The following is a 24735-nucleotide window of genomic DNA, read 5'->3' as shown; positions in this document are numbered from 1 at the left end:
CAAACAGGGGTGTGCAGGTGCGTGGAGGGCGAAGCAGATGGCTCCGCCGCATACTTCACACCTAAGAGGGAATTCTTCGACTATCCCAGGAGAGACAAACGAAAGGAGAAAAGGTGGGTTAAATAAACAGAGCCCTACGTAAGGTCTGCACTATAATGTGTAGTGACCGATACGATTAAAATAAACTTTCTGGAGCAGCGGAGACCTGAACCAGTAACGCTGCGCTGTGGGACAGGAGTCTTAGCCCTAGGCTATAGGAGTTCTCCTTAAAGTTTTGTTTGGATTCAAACCCCTGTTCAGATACCCGCTACTAGCGTACTGAGCCGCAGCGCTATTTGTCTGATGCCTTACACGCATTCCACAATTACAAATAGCATTAGTAACTAGTGACACCAAAGAATAATAAAGGGAAGGCAACACCCCGCCCTATATTTAGTGTACCACTAATTAAGGTGCACCAGATGTTTCTCGGAGGTTCCGCTGGCTTTTCAAAATGGTGACCAGCCTGTGAGAAATAATGGGGAAAATGTTATGTGCAAGATGTTATTAGAAAACATTGCGGAAGTTTTGTTTTATCCCCTATATCTGTATCACCCGGCTGCCTTCTGCTGCAGCCGGGGATAGAAGAGCGCTGAGCCCGCTTACAGAGCGGGCTGAAGCTCCGCCCCCCTCATAATGGCGCCAAGATTACACTATGTGTTTAAGATTTGAACCCAGACTTCAGTGGAACTGGTACTTTCTATGCTGTGGGTCCCTGAATTTACTAGATGAGCCACAGCTCCTTTCTGTACTCTGTTCAAACACTGGTTGTTATACAGGACACACAGTAAAAAACCATCACATTTAAGTGTAAAATCATACATCAGTCTGGAGGGGGGGAGATTGTACTCACCGCTGTCCTTCTGATGGAGTGGCCCCGACACGCGCTGCCGTAGCGGTGTCCGGCCGGAATCTTCTGTGATGGAGTGGTCCCGACACACGCCGCACGCAGCGGTGTCCGACCATTTTTTATACTCACCACTGCCATGCTGCCGGAATCTTCTGCTGGATGGAGTGGCGGCGACACGCGCCGCACGCAGCGGTGTCCGCCAACTCAGGAGAGCTCAGTGTCTCCCTCAGCCGGGGCCCATCCCTAGCCGCACGCAGCTGCGATGGGACCCCGCCGGCAGCTCCCACGGTGCAGACTGGCAGTGGCAGAGCTGCCAGTCTGTGAGTGTGTGTAAGAAAAATTAAATAATAAAGAAAAAAGAAGAAAATTCTTCAGCTAAACCCAAGTGAACCAGCTACCTCGGGCACTAAACTAAGACTGGCTTGGAGGGGAGATAGTAGGGGAGGAGCTAGCCACAGTGTGAGAATTTTTAAAGTGCCAGCTACCAATACCACATACTATCTCCCCATTGTAACTACACTCCAGTGGCCCCTAGTGGATGAAGGAGAAAATGTGTAATGGGCATTACAGTGTGCAGTATGTGTAATGGGGATTACGGTGGGTAATAATGTGTAATGGGCATAACAGTGTGCAGCATAATTTGCAATAGGCATTACGGTGTGTAATGGGCATTATGGTGTGTAATAATGTATAATGGGCATTACGGTGTGTAATAATATATAGTGGGCATTACGGAGTGCAGCATGTGTAATGGGCGTTACGGATGTGTAATAGGCATTATGATGTGTAATGGGCATCACAGATGTGTAATAATGTGTAACAGCGCTGCAGATGGGTTTAAATTTTCAGCTGGGAGCTCATAATTCAAGTTGCTGTTTGTGCTTTATTATACAGGATGTATGACATAGGTATGTAAATTACACTTGTACTTTTTTAGTTGAATTGTGTTTAATATTTTTCCCACAGAGATGTCAGCAGAGGAAAATCACAAATTCTGGTTTGGATCAATTGAATTGAATCACGGGTGCCTGTGGCGCGTAATAAGTGTAGACTATGCCAACAGGACAAAGAGGAATCGGGCATATGAACAGATTATCAGGTACAGTAGAGCCAGGAACAGTGCTGCAGACCTAAAGTGGGTAAAGAAGACTGCAAATATCCGAACAGTGTTTTTGTAGGAGCACAACAAGTACATGGAATCGCAATGTTCAGGAGCCAGGACGGATGAGGTTTAGAAGCCAACACTGTGGTATTATGACCTCATGAAATTCACTTTGGAGCAAGAGCGAAGGATAAGGTCACAGTGTAATCTGGATCCGGATTCTCCCACTCTTGTGGAAGAGGAGGTATCGGAGAGACTGGATCTGGTAAGTACCCACACATTTTTACATGGAGTTCATTTTTGTTTTATACTGCAGGATATTACACTGGACCAGGAAGAAGAGCCTTCCATGAGTGAGGTAACTGAAGTGGAAAACCTAACCCCACAGCCACGACCCCCGAAACAGCGGAGGTCGTCCAAGAAGCCCACTTTTGCCCTGCCCAGCTCACAACAGTTTTTGACTCACGCCGAGTGAGCCCCCCAGACTTGGAGCAAACTTTTGTCAATTACATCGTGGCGGAGATGTGACTGATGAAGGAGGATCAAAAGAAGATCTACAAGCGTCTGGTTCTTTATACTACCTCACGTGCAAATGACAAATCTCTTGATGAGGATAACATCACCTGCCAGGTACTGTCTCCCAAATGTGCCCCCACCCACCTACCCACATCACCAACCCATGCATTATGCACCAGGAAATCCTCAACAATCGAGCTGTTTTCCGCCAGGACCCATACAGTCCACCCTCCACCCATACCAGCACTTTGTCCAGTGGCACGTACTTAGACATGCTGAGTACACAGTCCTCTGTACTGGACGATCCTCATTTTTAAAATGAATAATTCGGTTTTTTTTGATGGTTTAAAAAATTGTTGTTGCCCTTGCCCTAGTCTCTTGCTCCAAATGAACTGTATTGAGGGCATTAGTACCACAGCGTTGGTTTCTTGACCTCATTGTCCTGGACTTCTGATCATTGTGATCTATGCACTCTTGTGTTCCTTCTAAAAGCACTGTTCAGAAATCTGCACTTTATCTTCTCAGTGTATGGTGGCAGCAATGATAACCTGTGGGATATGCCCGATTCCTCTACTGTGTACTGTTGGCATAGGCCTTGCTAAAAAGGCACTTGTTCTCGTGATAGCCAATTCTGGTCTGAATTGACTATTTGTTTTCTATTTTTTTGGGAAAAAATTTTTTTCTTGTTTAATTTGTTAATGCAAACGTCATTTTGTGTAACATACTTTTGTAAAAATCCGAGGGTCAGCGAGACGTTATGGAGCCAAGTCAGCGTTGGTTTCTTGACCTCATTGTCCCGGACATCTGATCATTGTGATCTATGCACTCTTGTGTTCCTTCTAAAAGCACTGGGGGTAATTCCAAGTTGATCGCAGCAGGAATTTTTTTAGCAATTGGGCAAAACCATGTGCACTGCAGGGGAGGCAGATATAACATTTGCAGAGACAGTTAGATTTGGGTGGGTTATTTTGTTTCTGTGCAGGGTAAATACTGGCTGCTTTATTTTTACACTGCAAATTAGATTGCAGATTGAACACACCACACCCAAATCTAACTCTCACTGCACATGTTATATCTGCCTCCCCTGCACTGCACATGGTTTTGCACAACTGCTAAAAAAATTCCTGCTGCGATCAACTTGGAATTACCCCCACTGTTCAGAAATCTGCACTTTATCTTCTCAGTGTATGGTGGCAGCACTGATAACCTGTGGGGTATGCCTGATTCCTCTACTGTGTACTGTTGGCATAGGCCTTGTTAAAAAGGCACTTGTTCTCGTGATGGAGTCAATTAATCCAGGCCAGAATTGGCGATTTTCTTCCATTTTTTGTTATATATAAAGTTTAAAAAAAATCTATATAAAAGTTTTTCTTGTTTGATTAATGGTTGTTAATACAAACGTAATTTTGTGTAAAATACTTTTGTAAAAATCCGAGGGTCAGCGAGACGTTATGGAGCCAATGTATCATTTAATATTTGCTGCTAATTCCCCAAAACAACCGTACCTCCCAAATGTAAGTAGAAGGGACTGCAGCAGGTATCTCCCATACCTTCATACATGTACATTTCCAGGCAAGGTCAGGTAAGTAAAAAAGAAACAGATTATTTGAATAGACATAATTTATTTAACACCAACAAATGATAAAACTATTTATTTACACAGAAAGAAAATACCCCCACGCCGTAATATCATCACACTATTCAAATGAGCTGTCAAAATCGCACCAGTAATCTTTTGCTTTTAAACTACTTTATTTCATATCATTAATACACAGATTTTTGTCTATCTATATTAAACCGTAAAAAATACTTTACTCTATGAACAACAGCTTATGGGGGTCATTCAGAGCGGTCCGCAGCAGTTTGCTGGTGGTGGCAAAATGCACATGCGTAGCGGTCACATCCCTGAGGGGCAAACGAGAGCGGGCGGGATCGTTTTCCAGGGGGCTGCGTGATGTCACATCTGCGTTCATCTTTGATTAACCCCTATAAGCTTCGAGAGTGGACCTCAGCAAATAACAATACATTAACAAATACAAGGGATTAATTAGCAATAAGGAAGCATAATCATCATTAAGTCTAATTATCAACTGGTTCTGTGTGGGACCCATACACCTCTTTACTGCCTCATGCAGCCCCTGCTACTGCACTGCGGCCACCCACCCCATCTCCCCCCACTACTGCCACCAGCCCGTCTCCTTCCACTTCTACCACCCGCCCTGTCTCCCCCTACTACTGCCACCCACCTCGTCTCCTTCTACTACTGCACTCGCCCTATCTCCCCTCACTTCTGCCACCCACCCTTTCTCCCCCCACTACTGCAACCCACCCCGTCTCCTTCCACTACTGCCACCCACCCTTTCTCCCCCTACTGCCACCCACCCCGTCTCCTTCCACTACTGCCACCCATCTCCCCCCACTTTTGCCACCCGCCCTGTCTCCCCCTACTACTGCCACCACCCTTTCTTTCCCCACTACTGCCACCCGTCCCGACTCCTCCCACTACTGCCACCTGCCCTGTCTCCCTCCTACTACTGCCACCCATCTTCCCCCACTACTGCCAGCCACCCTATCCCCCTCTGCCACCTCAGCGCTGCTTGGGGATATTACCCACAAACAGTGCAGCCGGCAGCCCCCTCTGCAGCAATAGTGCCACCGACCCTGTCTCCCCCCTGACATCTCAGCACTGCTTGGGGATAACATTACCCACAGACAGTGCCTCCGGCAGCCCCCTCTACAGCAATAGTGCCACCTGCCCTGTCTCCCCCCTGACACCTCAGCACTGCTTAAGGATTCTTGGTACTGCTGGTAACAGTCCTTCATCTGCAGATGGAAGCAAGCATGGCAGTAAGGAGGCAGAAGCAGCTTCTGGTTCCTTGGACCTGGTCATGTAGGGCTGGGACAGTCAGTAAGCAGATTATGTAATAGTCACCATCTTACAGGCAGCCAGTGAAGGGAGCGGAGAATGGGTGCTATGTGGCAGGAACGGGCTAGTTAGGTAACAGCCTAGCTGCTGCATTCTGTATAAGCTACAAGCAGCGTAATTCTTTTGCTGGGAGACCCAGGTAGAGGACATTGCAGTAGTCTCTGCGTAATGATACAAGTGCATGTATGAGTATAGGTAGATCTTCTGAGGGAAATAAGTGCTGGAGTCTGGCTATGTTCCTCAGATGAGGATCTGATTATGGCAGATACCTGATGTCTAAGTGTCACTCCACCATCCAGGACACCAAGATTCCGCACATGATCAGCATTTTGTAACTCTGAACCCCCAAGTGTAAGTGTCTGGTTAGTTTGCAAAGCTGAGCTGTAGCCCTGCCCTTTGTTGGTAAGCTTCTATCATAAGGACCGGTTTCACTAGGACCGAGTCACATCCGACTGGTATCACCCACACATGGAGCTCAGCTAGACAACCATTTAGGATCTGTACTGGGTTCTCAGTACCCGGAGCAAAAGACAGGTCATCTGCATAGCAGTGGTAGATGAGGGCATGACATCTGATTATTTTACCCTGCAGTAGCATGTATATAGCAAAAAACACAGGAGATAGGATAAGAACCTTGAAGAACAACTCATGGCAATGATACGTATACTCCAGAAGATTAAAATGGTTTCTCACCCGAGTGAGGTCTATTGTGTGCAACAAGAGCTGATTTATTTTTCAGAGTATGGAAATGGCTTCTCACCTGTGTGACTTCGCTGATGTGTAACAAGTTGTGATTTCTGTGTAAAACATTTCTCACACTCAGAGCAAGAAAATGGCTTCTCACCTGTGTGAATTCTCTGATGTATAACAAGATTTGATTTCTGTGTAAAACATTTGCCACACTCAGAACACAGAATTGGCTTCTCACCTGTGTGACTTCTCTGATGTAAAACAAGATGCGATTTCTGTGCAAAACATTTCCCGCACTCAGAACATGGAAATGGCTTTTCACCAGTGTGGCTTCGCTGATGTGTAATAAAATCTTGTTTCCGTGTAAAACATTTTCCACACTCAGAGCAAGAAAATAGATTCTCACCTGTGTGACTTCTGTGATGTATAACAAGTTGTGATTTACTTAAACAACATTTCCCACACTCAGAGCAAGAAAATGGCTTCTCACCTGTGTGACTTCTCTCATGTGTAACAAGTTGTGATTTCTGGGTAAAACATTTCTCACACTCAGAGCAAGAAAATGGCTTCTCACCTGTGTGACTTCTCTGATGTATAACAAGATTTGATTTCTGTGTAAAACATTTCCCACACTCAGAACACATAATTGGCTTCTCACCTGTGTGACATCTCTGATGTAAAACAAGATGCGATTTCCGTGCAAAACATTTCCCGCACTCAGAACATGGAAATGGCTTTTCACCAGTGTGGCTTCGCTGATGTGTAATAAAATCTGGTTTCCGTGTAAAACATTTCCCACACTCAGAACAAGAAAAAAGATTCTCACCTGTGTGACTTCTCTGATGATTAACAAGATCTGATTTGTGTGCAAAACATTTTCTACACTCAGAACATGGAAATGGCTTCTCACCTACCTTACCTGTCTGATGGGTAATAGGCTTTGGGTTCTGTGTAAAACATTTGTCATCTATAGAACAGGGAAACACTGTATCTACTGTCAGAGCTGTAACAGATGCACCAATATTACAGTGATCAGAAGAACATTTCCCATGATCAGGGGGATCAACTGATAGAGCTGGATGTATAATTGGGGTAATGGGGTTAGCCCCTGGAGAATCCTGTCTACTGTCATTATCTTTTATTTCACAATCCCGGGATAACATTAGATGTCCTTCTGAGATATTCCTGCTTGTGTGTCCATCTGCTGGAAATAAAATACATTATGGAAATACAAAATTTTCTGCAACTATTAATCTTGTAAACAATAGGAGATGACGACTTTCTGAGACACAATTGTAAATATGTGTGTGTATTAAAACATAACTTTTAATGAAGGCTTTATAATATTGTGTCTCAGACTATTATTGTGTCCACCCTCCTGAGAACACTCACAATAACAAATGCAATATTATAAGAAGACTTAGATATATGTATCTTTTGTACTGGCAACTAACCATGAAGTATAAAGGGAGATGTAGTCACTCGCCAAGTCCTATGTCAGCACCAATGTAAAACAATGGATGGGGAACATACCGTATGAATTGGAGATTCTAGATGATCAATAACGTCAGTCATATGAGCTGATGGATCAGAGAAAGGTCTCCTAACGTTACTCCTGAAAGCATTGGTAAAGTGGCATTCCTTTATGTGTGTGCTCATACACTGATAAACCTGTACATGTGTTACTAACCCTTATATAAGGTATATTGCTACAGCAGAGTAGGTGTGAAACAAGGTATTTTACATGCAATACACTGCAATCATCATCATCTGCTAGGATATAATCCTCTGTTACACCCCCATCATCAGTGTCTTATCTCTATACTCTAATAGTAATAAAGATTATGTGTGTATGGTAAGTATGATGCAGAGAATTACATATCAGAATCTATACAGCTGCCGCCATACTTCTGCTTCTCATACGTGTGCTACTGGCAGCAGTGAACATCTGGGTGAGAGTGCAGGGAAGACAGCAGAGTCTGATGAGAAAGAGACTGGATCTGCCTTTGCAGGGATGTACCACACCTGTTAGTATATAAAATAATAAATAAGAGGGGCGTGGTCCATCCAGACGTGCTTTCTGGAGCTCTCCTCACTAAGCGCCTTCTTATCTACCCTACCTGATAGCTCTCAGCTGCCACTGGGAACAAGACAAAATCTATTAAGTCCCCCACTCCTCCTGCCCTAAAGCCGCTCGCTCCACTCAGTCCGGGCACCGTTCACTGCCGCAGCCTAGTGACGCCGCTGAAGCCATGGGCTGTATTCTGGGGCTAAGTGCGCCCAGTCTTTCCTGCATGCTCCGGCCACCTGACTTGGAGGACTTGCTCTTCCACTCACACAGGTGCGCAGCTCCCGCTACTGCTGGGGACAGAATGGGCTGCCCACAGTCACTGGAGCCCGGTGGTGATATTGGGAAGCTTGCTTTGACTTCTGCCTTCAATAAGGCGTAAAACTGATATAAGCTGCAAAATAAGTGTCCTGACCGCATTGAAGCATTTGTCTGGAGGTGAAACTACCTTCTATTTATATGGTACCACAATAATCTACTTCCTCTCAGTCTACATGCAGAGCCCAGTATCAAGTATGGTCTGAGTACAGCTCATTACACGCTGATTGATTACAACCTCACAGTATATTATTTAGTGGATTTATTCACTGAATATATTTTGCCATTTGTGTCTCTCTGTGCTTAGTACTTCAAGTCTGTGATCACGCTGACCTCTAGTGGAATTTATTGTTCATTACTGTGTTATTTGAGTTGCATTACATACATCATGTCTACTTGAAATTTTGGCTGGGATACCCCCGTCACCCCAACTAAGAATGTCATTTTGAACAGAGTCATCTTGATGTAACCTCCTGACAGCGTACTACTGCTCCTTTTATTTATAGATCGTTTGAATTTTCCCATCTCTGAGAGGTCAATCTCTTTGGAGCCTGCTTACCTTGCCTCCAATAAAAAGGTTAAAAGTACCAAATTGGCCCCACCTGTCCATCTCTTTGGTATCTAGAATGCAGGTGGTCCTTCTGAGACCGCTACAACATCATCTGCTTCTTCTTATCAGTCACACAGCCCAGATGTAATGGCTGAAGACATCTTAAGACACTCTAGATGGTCCTGTTACTCTACGCTCTATCCATTCTATGTTATTTACATTTAAGGACTGAAATAACATCAGAACTTAACTCTAATGTTCAAGCATTGAGGTCCACTATCAGTGAGATTGGCACTCGTACAGACTAAGATGAAAGAGATTGTTGCGTCTCACAAAGATCTGATTTCAGCACATAAAAACCCTTCAGGAAGACATGGTCTCTGTTCGTGATAAAGTCATTGATTTAGAAGACTGCTCTTGGAGTAATAATATCAGAATAATGGGCATTCCGGATATTGTTACAAATTCTGAGCTTTATGATTATGCCACGGACCTCTTTTCAAAAACCTTCACCAAAAGCTTCTGCCGCGGACCTTCTTGATAGGATCTCATAGACTCCCAAAGTCCAAACAGGCCCCTATCCAAGCACCGATGGACACTCTGCGAGTCCATTTTTTTCATATTTAAGAATGCATTCTACAGGCTGCTTTGTCTTCCTCATCCACAACTGAGTGCCTGGATAATCTGCAGCTATTTCTAGATAGTTCTCCTGTGACGCTGGCCACTTGGCATCTATTCCACCCATGGAAATGTGCAGTACAAATGGGGCTTTCCTACTAAGATTATTGTATTGCAAAACGGCCCCTTCGCAGTGATACCTTCACCTGAGGATGGCCCTGCTATTCAGAAAAAGTGGGATATGACACTTTACCTAAACCAATCTCAGAGGAGTGGTCTTCCGTCTCGAAGTATTATGCTAAAGGAGTAAGACAGTGGCAGACACTCAGAGGGCTTGTTTCCTACAGTAATATGTGCCAACTGGGACTAAGTTACTGGGCATGGATCTATTTTTGGGCCACATTTATTTGCTCTTGTTATGAGTATGAAACATATCTTTTTATCTTTATTTCCTGTGCTATTTAATTGCTATATGGTATACGGTCTGATATTCTTTCCACTGTTACGTTTCATAATACCTTTCTAGAATGTTTGGGGGTTCAGGCAAAGCATGACTGATCGTCTAACATCCCGTTACCCTTATAACTGTGTTGGTACAGGTTGAGTATCCCATATCCAAATATTCCGAAATACGGAATATTCCGAAATACGGATTTTTTTTTGTGAGAAAGAAATAGTGAAACCTTTGTTTTCTGATGGCTCAATGTACACAAACTTTGTTTAATACACAAAATTATTAAAAATATTGTTAAATTACCTTCAGTCTGTGTGTATAAGGTGTATATGAAACATAAATAAATTGTGTGAATGTATACACACTTTGTTTAATGCACAAAGTTATTAAAAATATTGGCTAAAATGACCTTCAGGCTGTGTGTATATGGTATATATGAAACATAAATGCATTCTGTGCTTAGATTTAGGTCCCATCGCCATGATATCTCATTATGGTATGCAATTATTCCAAAATACGGAAAAATCCCATATCCAAAATACCTCTGGTCCCAAGCATTTTGGATAAGGGATACTCAACCTGTAGCACCTAAATTGGATAACAGACCAGGTTCTTGGCCTTTACCTCCTTTGGTTACATTGAGAATAAGAATAGTATTATGTTATGCTACATTTGATATTTCTTTGTACAATTGTTACTATGATGACTAGATTTTGCACTGTCGTATGGCTACTTGGGGTAGTCAGTGGCCTTTTTCCACCTTTCTGTCACGGTACCCTAATGACGGAATCACTAGCTCCTTCATGGACGCTATTTCTTTTTGTCTCCCATTTTGTTTCCTATTTTATTAAATTTGTTTCTGTTTTTTTAAGTATGCACACACCCTACAGACTCTATTGGACTTTACACAGATGATCCTAGATGGTTCATACCATGATCTGATCTCTCTCTATCACTGTGAAGTTTTTAAGTCTTAATGTAAAAGGTCTCAATTCTCCTCGTAAGAGAAGTCTTGTAATAAAATATTTAGCTGACCAGAAGGCGGCGGTGGTAGCCATTCAGGAATCACATGTTCCATTGCACTCTCCCCCTCAGTTTACCAATAACTACCCCACATGCTATATCTCCTGTGGTGTAGCCATCTTTTCTAATAGATCCTGCCGCTTTCAACTAGAAAGGAAGTGGGTGGATTGTAATGGTAGATATTTGATTCTAGTTGTGAAAATTCATTATAAATATGTCACCTTCACTTCTCTCTATGCCCCTCATGCCAGATAGCCAGGATTTCTTAAATAATTTTTTTCAAAAGCTACAAGAAATTACTCTTCTCCTTATGGGATATTTTAATCTTGCTCCAGACCCTCATCTTGATAGATCCTCCACTACTGATGAACAGACCAGTAATACTGCCCGTTCCTTAGCTTCCTCATGCTCCCTTTATTAGCTGAATTTGACCTCTATAATACTTGTAGAATTAAGACATCTAGGTGTGTGTGATTATACTTATTACTCTGCTGTACACAGGTCATATTAGAGAATAAACCTTCTTCTAGGTCGTTACAATTGATCCCTCCCATTGGTATATTTCTGTATGGGGTGATATTTTTAACTACTTTTTAGATGCCATTGTGTCCATGTGTAACTCCATTTTGTATATGTATGACCTCATTGCTTTATATATGTACATTTTATTACGATTTGTGCTTTAGGCACCAGTTAGAAATATAGTCTCATGTTAAGCTCCACAGCCGTCTTTCACCTTTGACCTAGTGTGAAGGACATAGTGAGTGGGAAGAATATACACAGCTTTTAGGCTAGCTGATTATAATAGATATATGTTCCTATTATCTGTATCTCAGATGGAAACTGTCTAGTAAGATGTTTGGGGTATTGTGTTAATAAGTGGGTGAAAGGGGACAGCTGTCCAGGATAACAAAAAATAAGAATTTACTTACCGATAATTCTATTTCTCGTAGTCCGTAGTGGATGCTGGGACGTCCGTAAGGACCATGGGGAATAGCGGCTCCGCAGGAGACTGGGCACAAAAGTAAAAGCTTTGAGACTACCTGGTGTGCACTGGCTCCTCCCCCTATGACCCTCCTCCAAGCCTCAGTTAGGATACTGTGCCCGGACGAGCGTACACAATAAGGAAGGATTTTGAATCCCGGGTAAGACTCATACCAGCCACACCAATCACACCGTACAACCTGCGATCTGAACCTAGTTAACAGTATGATAAACGAAGGAGCCTCTGAAAAGATGGCTCACAACAAAAATAACCCGATTTTTGCAACAATAACTATATACAAGTATTGCAGACAATCCGCACTTGGGATGGGCGCCCAGCATCCACTACGGACTACGAGAAATAGAATTATCGGTAAGTAAATTCTTATTTTCTCTGACGTCCTAGTGGATGCTGGGACTTCCGTAAAGACCATGGGGATTATACCAAAGCTCCCAAACGGGCGGGAGAGTGCGGATGACTCTGCAGCACCGAATGAGAGAACTCCAGGTCCTCCTCAGCCAGGGTATCGAATTTGTAAAATTTTGCAAACGTATTTGCCCCTGACCAAGTGGCTGCTCGGCAAAGTTGTAAAGCCGAGACCCCTCGGGCAGCCGCCCAAGATGAGCCCACTTTCCTTGTGGAATGGGCTTTAACAGATTTTGGCTGTGGCAGTCCTGCCACAGAATGCGCAAGCTGAATTGTACTACAAATCCAACGAGCAATCGTCTGCTTAGAAGCAGGAGCACCCAGCTTGTTGGGTGCATACAGGATAAACAGCGAGTCAGATTTTCTGACTCCAGCCGTCCTGGAAACATATATTTTCAGGGCCCTGACTACGTCCAGTAACTTGGAGTCCTCCAAGTCCCTAGTAGCCGCAGGTACCACAATAGGTTGGTTCATGTGAAACGCTGAAACCACCTTAGGGAGAAATTGAGGACGAGTCCTCAATTCTGCCCTGTCTGAATGAAAAATTAGGTAAGGGCTTTTATATGATAAAGCCGCCAATTCTGAGACACGCCTGGCTGAAGCCAGGGCTAACAGCATTACCACTTTCCATGTGAGATATTTCAAGTCCACAGTGGTGAGTGGTTCAAACCAATGTGATTTTAGGAACCCTAAAACTACATTGAGATCCCAAGGTGCCACTGGTGGCACAAAAGGAGGCTGTATATGCAGTACCCCCTTGACAAACGTCTGAACTTCAGGCACTGAAGCCAGTTCTTTCTGGAAGAAGATCGACAGGGCCGAAATTTGAACCTTAATGGATCCTAATTTTAGGCCCATAGACAGTCCTGCTTGCAGGAAATGTAAGAAACGACCCAGTTGAAATTCCTCTGTGGGGGCCTTCTTGGCCTCACACCACGCAACATATTTTCGCCAAATGCGGTGATAATGTTTCGCGGTTACATCCTTCCTGGCTTTGATCAGGGTAGGGATGACTTCATCTGGAATGCCTTTTTCCATCAGGATCCGGCATTCAACCTCCATGCCGTCAAACGCAGCCGCGGTAAGTCTTGGAACAGACAAGGTCCCTGCTGGAGCAGGTCCTTTCTTAGAGGTAGAGGCCACGGATCCTCCGTGAGCATCTCTTGCAGTTCCGGGTACCAAGTTCTTCTTGGCCAATCCAGAGCCACGAGTATAGTTCTTACTCCTCTCTTTCTTATGATTCTCAGTACTTTCGGTATGAGAGGCAGAGGAGGGAACACATACACCGACTGGTACACCCACGGTGTTACCAGAGCGTCCACCGCTATTGCCTGAGGGTCCCTTGACCTTGCGCAATATCTGTCCAGTTTTTTGTTGAGACGGGACGCCATCATGTCCACCTTTGGTTTTTCCCAACGGTTTACAATCAGTTGGAAGACTTCTGGGTGAAGTCCCCACTCCCCCGGGTGGAGATCGTGTCTGCTGAGGAAGTCTGCTTCCCAGTTGTCCACTCCCGGAATGAACACTGCTGACAGTGCTACCACATGATTTTCCGCCCAGCGGAGAATCCTTGCAGCTTCTGCCATTGCCCTCCTGCTTCTTGTGCCGCCCTGTCTGTTGACGTGGGCGACTGTCGTGATGTTGTCCGATTGGATCAATACCGACTGACCCTGAAGCAGAGGCCTTGCTTGACTTAGGGCATTGTAAATGGCCCTTAGTTCCAGGATATTTATGTGAAGAGACGTTTCCATGCTTGACCACAAGCCCTGGAAATTTCTTCCCTGTGTGACTGCTCCCCAGCCTCTCAGGCTGGCATCCGTGGTCACCAGCATCCAATCCTGAATGCCGAATCTGCGGCCCTCTAGAAGATGAGCACTCTGTAACCACCACAGGAGAGACCCTCGTCCTTGGAGATAGGGTTATCTGCTGATGCATCTGAAGATGCGATCCGGACCATTTGTCCAGCAGATCCCACTGAAAAGTTCTTGCATGGAATCGTCCGAATGGAATCGCTTCGTAAGAAGCCACCATTTTTCCCAGGACTCTCGTGCATTGATGCACTGACACTTGGCCTGGTTTTAGGAGGTTCCTGACTAGCTCGGATAACTCCCTGGCCTTCTCCTCCGGGAGAAACACCTTTTTCTGGACTGTGTCCAGAATCATCCCTAGGAACAGTAGACGTGTTGTTGGAATCAGCTGTGATTTTGGGATATTTAGAATCCACCCGTGCTGACGTAGCACTACCTGAGAAAGTGCTACTCCGACCTCTAACTGCTCCCTGGACCTTGCCCTTATCAGGAGATCGTCCAAGTAAGGGATAATTAAGATGCCTTTTCTTCGAAGAAGAATCATCATTTCGGCCATTACCTTGGTAAAGACCCGGGGTGCCGTGGACAATCCAAACGGCAGCGTCTGAAACTGATAATGACAGTTTTGTACCACAAACCTGAGGTACCCTTGGGGAGAAGGGTAGATTGGGACATGGAGATAAGCATCTTTGATGTCTAGAGATACCATATAGTCCCCTTCTTCCAGGTTCGCTATCACTGCTCTGAGTGACTCCATCTTGAATTTGAACCTTTTTATGTAAGTGTTCAAAGATTTTAGATTTAAAATTGGTCTCACCGAGCCGTCCGGCTTTGGTACCACAAACAGCGTGGAATAATACCCCTTTCCCTGTTGTAGGAGGGGTACCTTGATCACCTCCTGCTGGGAATACAGCTTGTGAATAGCTTCCAATACTGCCTCCCTGTCGGAGGGAGACGTTGGTAGAGCAGACTTCAGGAACCGGCGAGGGGGAGACGTCTCGAATTCCAATTTGTACCCCTGTGATACTACCTGCAGAATTCAGGGGTCCACTTGCGAGCGAGACTACTGCGCGCTGAAATTTTTTAGACGGGCCCCCACCGTGCCTGAGTCCGCTTGTAAAGCCCCAGCGTCATGCTGAAGACTTGGCTGAAGCAGGGGAGGGCTTCTGCTCCTGGGAGGAGGCTGCCTGGTGCAGTCTTTTTCCTCTTCCTCTGCCCCGGGGCAGAAATGAGTGGCCTTTTGCTCGCTTGTTCTTATGGGAACGAAAGGACTGAGTTTGAAAAGACGGTGTCTTTTTCTGCTGAGAGGTGACCTGGGGTAAAAAGGTGGACTTTCCAGCCGTTGCCGTGGCCACCAGGTCCGATAGACCGACTCCAAATAACTCCTCCCCTTTATATGGCAATACTTCCATATGTCGTTTGGAATCCGCATCACCTGACCACTGTCGCGTCCATAACGCTCTTCTGGCAGAAATGGACATAGCACTCACTCTTGATGCCAGGGTGCAAATATCCCTCTGTGCATCTCGCATATATAGTAATGCATCTTTCAAATGCTCTATAGTCAATAATATACTGTCCCTATCCAGGGTATCAATATTTTCCGTCAGGGAATCCGACCACGCCACTCCAGCGCTGCACATCCAGGCTGAGGCGATTGCTGGTCGCAGTATAACACCAGTATGTGTGTATATACCTTTTAGGATATTTTCCAGCCTTCTATCAGCTGGTTCTTTGAGGGCGGCCGTATCAGGAGACGGTAACGCTACTTGTTTTGATAAACGTGTGAGCGCCTTATCTACCCTAGGGGGTGTTTCCCAACGCGCCCTAACTTCTGGCGGGAAAGGATATAGTGCCAATAATTTATTAGAAATTAGCAGTTTTTTATCGGGGGAAACCCACGCTTTATCACACACCTCATTTAATTCATCTGACTCAGGAAAAACTACTGGTAGTTTTTTCACACCCCACATAATACCCTTTTTTGTGGTACTTGTAGTGTCAGAAATGTTCAATGCCTCCTTCATTGCCGTGATCATGTAACGTGTGGCCCTACTGGACATTACGTTTGTCTCGTCACCGTCGACACTGGATTCAGTATCCGTGTCTGGGTCTGTGTCGACCAACTGAGGTAACGGGCGTTTTAGCGCCCCTGACGGTGTCTGAGACGCCTGGACAGGCACTAATTGATTTGCCGGCTGTCTCATGTCGTCAACAGTCTTTCGCAAAGTGCTGACATTGTCACGTAATTCTTTAAATACAACCATCCAGTCAGGTGTCGACTCCCTAGGGGGTGACATCACTAACACAGGCAATTGCTCTGCTTCCACATCATTTTCCTCCTCATACATGTCGACACAATCGTACCGACCCCCAGCACACACACAGGGAATGCTCTGATAGAGGACAGGACCCCACGAGCCCTTTGGGGAGACAGAGGGAGAGTTTGCCAGCACACACCAGAGCGCTATATATATACAGGGATAACCTTATATAAGTGTTTCTCCCTTTTATAGCTGCTGTTTTATATTAGCTGCCAATAGTGCCCCCCCTCTCTTGTTTTACCCTGTTTCTGTAGTGCAGGACTGCAGGGGAGAGTCAGGGAGCCGTCCTTCCAGCGGAGCTGTGAGGGAAAATGGCGCTTGTGTGCTGAGGAGAAAGGCTCCGCCCCTTCACGGCGGCCTTTTCTCCTGGTTTTTTCTGGAAAACTAGCAGGGGTTAAATACATCCATATAGCCCAGGAGCTATATGTGATGTATTTCTTTTGCCATCCTAAGGTATTTATGTGTTTTATTGCGTCTCAGGGCGCTCCCCCCCCAGCGCCCTGCACCCTCAGTGACCGGAGTGTGAAGTGTGCTGAGAGCAATGGCGCACAGCTGCAGTGCTGTGCGCTACCTTAGTTGAAGACAGGAACGTCTTCTGCCGCCGATTTCACCGGACCTCTTCGCTCTTCTGGCTCTGTAAGGGGGCCGGCGGCGCGGCTCCGGGACCCATCCAGGCTGAACCTGTGATCGTCCCTCTGGAGCTAATGTCCAGTAGCCAAGAAGCCCAATCCACTCTGCACGCAGGTGAGTTCGCTTCTTCTCCCCTTAGTCCCTCGATGCAGTGAGCCTGTTGCCAGCAGGACTCACTGAAAATAAAAAAACCTAAGTCTAAACTTTTACTCTAAGCAGCTCAGGAGAGCCACCTAGATTGCACCCTTCTCGGCCGGGCACAAAAATCTAACTGAGGCTTGGAGGAGGGTCATAGGGGGAGGAGCCAGTGCACACCAGGTAGTCTCAAAGCTTTTACTTTTGTGCCCAGTCTCCTGCGGAGCCGCTATTCCCCATGGTCCTTACGGAAGTCCCAGCATCCACTAGGACGTCAGAGAAATTATGTTATACTGAATGATTACTGCACCCAGCTTCACAGACCCTGAATTTAATATCTGAAAAGACAATGTTAGCTTATCCTTGCAGGGCTATAAAGCCTGGAGACTAAACGGCCCTACACATTTAGCGATCCGCCGCCGAGCTGCCCGACGGCGGATACGGCCGACCCGGCGGCAGGAGGGAGTGAAGTTTATTCACTCCCCCCGTCACCCGGCTCCATAGCAGCACAGGCAAATATGGACAAGATCGTCCATATTGGCCTGCATGCACAGTCGACGGGGCACCAGCGATGAACGAGTGCGGGGCCGCGCATCGTTCATCGCTTGGGCCTCCACACTCAAAGATATGAACGGTATTTGACTATTATCGCCCAGTGTGTAGGGCCTTTTACACATAGCAGATCAGTTCCGATTGAAGCTAGGTCTGGCTGCAGCGGATATAGACTTCCATAAGGTATTCAAGAGGGACCCTGAGGGCGACTGAACAATAATATTTAAACTACTTAGTCGATGAACATAATCTGGGACAGATCTTGAAACATCAGAGATAAGAGCTGAGTATTCTGATATGTTCTTGCTATTATTATAACGGAGTGTAACTTGTAATTACTTGTATGTTTTCATTATTGTGACGTAGAGAAATAAATGCTTATCCTTTATGAAATGTCCTGTGCCAGTCTATTTAACACATTGTATGCGAGAACCTGGTCGCTTGAATTTTTCTAGCAACAGCAATTTTATGGTCTGATCACACCCCTCTGATATGGTTCTGGTCGCCTTTTCCCGCTACTCCTCCTTTACGACCTTGGAGATTGCAGGATTATATATTAATGGATGCTGAAGGCACCACAATTTTGCAAGAGGCACTGTCCTCCTACTTAGACATGAACATTCCTGAAGATACTTCCATTACGAACCATTGGTGTGCCCTTAAGGCCATGGATCAGAAGCCAGAGAATGCCATCACCCAAGTGCCAGGGGACAGGTAATCAGCTGGGAACTTCTTATATACCTAAGGTGACGGTAGCAAGATTCAGATGCTGCCAACTCAGTAACAGAAGCTGGTCAGTAGCCAATTCAGTGAAGCCGGCTGTTACAGGAGAATGTGGATACATGACAGAGGCTGCACCAGATATGTCCTAAGCATTACGTGGCATGAGGAACCCTGAGACTGCACCCAAGCAAGCGTCCGCACCATGCCACAAATAATACACATCCAGAGCGTACATAATATAGCATGTAATATACGTAGTTATGGTAGACTTACAGTCGATAACTCTATTTCTCCTAAGTCCATAGTATCCACAGGATATACATTGGGATATGAGGTAGCATCAGCTGATTGACAACAACGATCAACAGCTTTCGGCCTCCCAGAATGCAAAGGGACAGTCTCCTATATCCCCACCTCCTGGTTCAGGCAATTCAGTTCTTTTTCAAAGCTCAAGGCAAGAGCATCATAGAGAGCCCGAATTAGGCGAATAGAACACACATGCACACACTGCCGTACAAGAAGGAAGAGGTTAGTAGGTGTAAGGCTCCTCAAATCAGATCCATCAGGGTGGGAACCCTGTGGATACTGTGGACGTAGGAGAAATAGAATTATTGACAGTAAGTCTACCATAACTATGTATTTCTCCTGCAGGGTACACAGTAGTATCCACAGGATATACATTGGGATGTCCCAAAGCAAATTTAGAGGAGGGTACGCTCCTGATTGGACAGGAGAATCCTTCACCTGAATGCAGCGTCCTGAGAGGCAAAGGTATCACAGCATAATGTCTAATGAATGTGTTGATGGAAGACCATGTGGCTGCCTTACATATCTGTTCAGCTGTGGCACCACAGCGTGCTGCCCAAGATGGACCTACCTTACGAGTAGAATGAGCAGAAACATTAGCCGGAATAGGGAGATCAGCACGAGAGTAAGCTTCTGAGATAGTCATTCGAAGCCACCTCGCCAGCGTTTGCTTGTCCGCAGGCCATCCTCTCTTGTGGCATCCATAGAGCATGAAGAGAGTATCTGTCTTTCTAATGGCCTTGGTACGATCCACGTACATCCTTAAGGTCCGGACTACGTTCAATGATGCATCTCCCACTGAATGATCCGGCCCTTGGAAAGGCGGCACTACAATTTCTTCATTAAGATGGAATTTAGACACCACCTTAGGAAGATAACCAGATTTGGTTCTGAGAACCACTCTGTCTGGGTGAAAGATCAGAAAAGGAGGGCGCCATAACAATGCCCCTAAATGTGACACTCTTCTGGCTGAAGCAATAGCTAGCATAAAGAGATCCTTAGCTATCAACCATTTAAGATCCACTTGGTTCAGTGGTTCAAATGGAGCAACTTGAAGCGCCTGTAGGACTATATCTAGATCCCAAGGAACAAAAGGCGGTTGGATGTGAAGTGCTCCCTGGAAAAAACCATAGTCTGAGTTTTTATTGTCTATTCCATTTGGAAAGGATCAGACGTTGAAGAGGCCTCGAGTGGAATTGAGCATACTCCACAATGTCGAATGTGAGCCCATCACACACGCATAGCTGCGTGAATGGAAACCCTTTGACTGTGTAGCAGATCCTGAATCCTCGACTGTATTGTGGATATTTTGTTCAGAGGTAAAAACACTCTCTGAAGACTGTAATCCAACAAAGCCCCCAAGTGCGTCATCCGTTGTGACGGAACCAGGGACGACTTTGCCCAATTTATGAGCCAACCGTGTCTCTGTAAAACAGGCAATTGTCTGTTGCAGATGACACTGAAGCAATTCCTGAGATTGTACCAGAATTAATAAGTCGACTGAGATAATTAATAAGTCGGAGATAAGCCGCCATTACCACCATATTTTTGGTGAACACTCTTGGAGCTGTGGCCAGTCAAGATAGCAAACCTGAGATAGCACTGATGGGACTGTGCTATAGGAACATGCAAGTAAGCATCCTAAATATCCAAGGACACCATAAAATCCTCCAGCTATTTGGCCAAAATAATGGAACGTAAAGTCTCCATATGAAATTGAGGCACCCAAATGTACTTGTTCAGAACTTTGAGATTGAGTATAGGCCGGGACGACCCATTTGGTTTCTGAACTAGAAACAGGTTGGAGTAGAAACCTTGTCCTTGTTGCGCTGGAGGAACTGGAATTATCACTCCTGATTGAACTGAACTGCCTCTTGTAAGGCCCTGGCCTTTGTTTCTACTGAAGACGGGCTGGTACAAAAAACCTTTGTGGAGGGTGTTTCTTGAAGGCAAACGCATAACCGTGAGATACCGCTTCTTGCACCCAGGCATCTGAGGTGGACTGCTGCCAGATCTGTGCAAAATGAAGAAGTCGGCCTCCCATCCTGGGGTACCCAAGGTGGAGATCCGCACCATCAGGCTGATGGCTTATCTTCTGGTTTAGAAGCAGGCCTTCTGGTAGCCCAATGCTTTTTAGTCTTTCCAGACTTATCTGATCGGGACTGTTTGCCGTAACCTTTTCCTTTTGCTTTTCCTTGGGACCAAAAGGACCGAAAAGCTGGAAAATTAGGTTTAGACTTGTAAGTAGAAGGAAACTACACTTTCTGAGAGACTGCTTCAGACTCCAAAATACTGTTTAATTATTTACCAAAAAGAATATCTCCAGTAAAAGGCAAAGACTCTAGAACCTTCTTGGACTCTGAGTCAGCCTTCCACGTACGTAACAATTCTGCCCTGTCCATATGGAATATCAGATAGGGGCTTTTACATGACAAAGCCGCCAATTCCGACACCCGCCTAGCCGATGCTAAGGCCAACAGCATGACCACTTTCCACATGAGATATTTTAGCTCCACGGTCTCAAGTGGCTCAAACCAGTGGGATTTCAGGAAATCCAACACAACGTTAAGATCCCAAGGTGCCACTGGTGGAAGAAAATGAATAGGGCCGAGATCTGGACCTTTATGGACCCTAATTTGAGGACCATAGTCACCCCTGACTGTAGGAAGTGCAGAAATCGTCCCAGCTGGAATTCCTGTGTAGGGGCCTTCCTGGCCTCACACCAAGCAACATATTTTCGCCATATGCGGTGATAATGCTTTGCTGTCACATCCTTCCTAGCTCTTATCAGCGTAGGAATCACTTCATCCGGGATGCCCTTTTCCGCTAGGATCCGGCGTTCAACCGCCATGCCGTCAAACGCAGCCGCGGTAAGTCTTGGAACAGACATGGCCCCTGTTGCAACAGGTCCTGTCTGAGAGGCAGAGGCCATGGGTCCTCTGTGATCATCTCTTGTAGTTCTGGGTACCAAGTCCGTCTTGGCCAATCCGGAACGATGAGTATTGTTCTCACTCCTCTTTTTCTTACTATTCTCAGTACCTTGGATATGAGAGGAAGAGGAGGAAACACATAGACCGACTGAGGGTCCCTTGACCTGGCGCAATATCTTTTTAGCTTTTTGTTGAGGCGGGACGCCATCATGTCCACCTATGGCAGTTCCCATCGATTTGCAATCTGAAGACTTCTTGATGAAGTCCCCACTCTCCCGGGGTGGAGGTCGTGTCTGCTGAGGAAGTCTGCTTCCCAGTTGTCCACTCCTGGAATGAACACTGCTGACAGATACAATCTGTATAGCCCAAGGATCCACCTGTGAGCGAACCCACTGGTCACTGAAGTTTCGGAGACGCACCCCCACCGCTCCTGGCTCCGCCTGTGGAGCCCCAGCGTCATGCGGTGGACTTAGTGGAAGCCGGGGAGGACTTCTGTTCCTGGGAACTGGCTGCATGGTGCAGTTTCTTTCCTCTACCCCTGCCTCTGGCAAGAAAGGATGCACCTCTGACCTTCTTGCTTCTCTGAGAATGAAAGGACTGCATTTGATAATACAGTGCTTTCTTAGGCTGTCAGGAAACCTGAGGCAAGAAAGTCGACTTTCCAGCTGTCGCTGTGGATACTAGGTCCGAGAGACCGTCCCCAAACAATTCCTCACCCTTATAAGGCAAAACCTCCATGTGTTTTTTAGAGTCGGCATCCCCTGTCCATTGCCGAGTCCATAAGACCCTCCTGGCAGAAATGGACATTGCATTAATTCTAGAGCCCAGCAGACAAATGTCCCTCTGGGCATCCCGCATATATAAGACTACGTCTTTAATATGGCCCAGGGTAAGCAAGACGGTATCCCTGTCCAGGGTACCCATCTCCTCCGACAGAGTATCTGTCCATGCTGCTACAGCACTACACATCCAGGCTGAAGCAATAGCTGGCCTCAGTAGAGTACCAGAGTGTGTTTACACTGACTTCAAAATAGCTTCCTGCTTCCTATCCGCAGGCTCCTTCAGGGCGGCCGTATCCTGAGACGGCAGGGCCACCTTCTTAGATAAGCGTGTCAGGGCCTTGTCTACCCTAGGGGAGGATTCCCAACGTAACCTATCCGTTGGCGGGAAAGGGTACGCCAGCAGCAATCTTTTGGGAATTACTACCTTCTTATCAGGGGAGCTCAACGCTTCTTCACATAACTCATTTAATTCATGTGATGGGGGAAAAGTCACTGCCTGCTTTTTCTCCCCAAACATATGTACCCTCTTGTCAAGGACAGGGTTAACCTCTGAAATGTGCAATACATTTTTCATTGCAATTATCATGTAGCGGATGGCCTTGGTCATCTTAGGGTGTAATTGTGCCTCATCATCATCGACACTGGAGTCGGACTCCGTGTTGGCATCTGTGTCAACCAACTGCGATAGTGGGCGTTTTTGAGACCCTGACGGCCTCTGATTCGCCTGGGCAGGCCCGGGTTGAGAGCCCGGCTGTAACGTCATCAAACCTTTTATGTAATGAGTTTACATTGTCATTTAAGACCTTCCACATATCCATCCAATCAGGTGTCGGCACCGACAGCGGCGACACCACATTTATCTGCACTTGCTCCGCCTCCACGAAACCTTCCTCTTCAAACATGTCGACACAGCTGTACCGACACACAGCACACACACACAGGGAATGCTCTGACTGAGGACAGGACCCCACAAAGGCTTTTGGGGAGAGAGAGAGAGAGAGTATGCCAGCACACACCACAGCGCTATATAACTCAGGGATACACACTACAACAAGCGATTACCCAATAGCTGCCGAATATATAACTTTTGAGCCTAAATTTATGTGCTCCCCCTGTCTTTTTACCCTTCTGGTACCAGGATACTGCAGGGGAGAGCCTGGGGAGCGTCCTTCCAGTGGAGCTGTGAAGAAAAAATGTCGCTGGTGTGCTGAGGAAGAAGGCCCCGCCCCCTCAGCGGCGGGCTTCTGTCCCGCTTTCTGTGGTAAAAAATGGCGGGGGATTTTACATATATACAGTGCCTGACTGTATATATGTAGTTTCTGCCAAAAGGTACTTCAATTGCTGCCCAGGGAGCCCCCCCCCCCCAGGGAGCCCCCCCCCCCAGCGCCCTGCACCCTACAGTGACCGGAGTGTGTGGTGTGCTGTGGGAGCAATGGCGCACAGCTGCGGTGCTGTGCGCTACCTTAAATGAAGACAGGAGTCTTCAGCCGCCGATTTCGCCGTCTTCAAGCTTCTGTTCTTCTGGCTCTGCGAGGGGGGTGGCGGTGCGGCTCCGGGAACGGACGATCGAGGACAGCTGCCTGTGTTCGAACCCTCTGGAGCTAATGGTGTCCAGTAGCCTGAGAAGCGCAACCTAGCTGTGAACAGGTACGTTTGCTTCTCTCCCCTCGGTCCCACGTAGCAGTGAGTCTGTTGCCAGCAGAAGCTCACTGAAAATAAAAAACCTAACAAATACTTTCTTTAACTAGCAGGCTCAGGAGAGCCCACTAGGAGCACCCAGCTCTGGCCGGGCACATATTCTAACTGGGAGGAAGGGCATAGAGGGAGGAGCCAATGCACACCAGCTAGTACCTAATCTTTTCTTTAGAGTGCCCAGTCTCCTGCGGAGCCCGTCTATTCCCCATGGTCCTTACAGAGTTGCCAGCATCCACTAGGACGTCAGAGAAAAACTGAATTGCCTGAGCCAGGAGGTGGGGATAT

At 46.2% G+C, this 24735-nt stretch overlaps 1 protein-coding gene across 4 annotated transcripts in view; it reads right to left on the bottom strand.

The window, feature by feature from the left end:
* Nucleotides 1–4960: 4960 nt before the first annotated feature.
* LOC134983122 (zinc finger protein OZF-like) overlaps nt 4961–24735 on the bottom strand; it is a 61204-nt gene continuing 41429 nt past the window's right edge. For 2 of the 4 annotated variants that reach the window (XM_063948852.1, XM_063948850.1), the window contains one exon: nt 4961–7327. In XM_063948852.1, the coding sequence (XP_063804922.1) occupies nt 6162–7327 (1166 nt within the window). In that variant the 3' untranslated portion in view covers nt 4961–6161. The remainder of the gene's footprint in view (nt 7328–24735) is intronic. The other 2 variants (XM_063948851.1, XM_063948853.1) reach the window with 2 other exon arrangements.

This window comes from Pseudophryne corroboree, assembly GCF_028390025.1.
Source record: "Pseudophryne corroboree isolate aPseCor3 chromosome 3 unlocalized genomic scaffold, aPseCor3.hap2 SUPER_3_unloc_1, whole genome shotgun sequence".
NCBI classification, from domain to species: domain Eukaryota; kingdom Metazoa; phylum Chordata; class Amphibia; order Anura; family Myobatrachidae; genus Pseudophryne; species Pseudophryne corroboree.
This window is presented reverse-complemented; position numbering and strand designations above follow the sequence as displayed.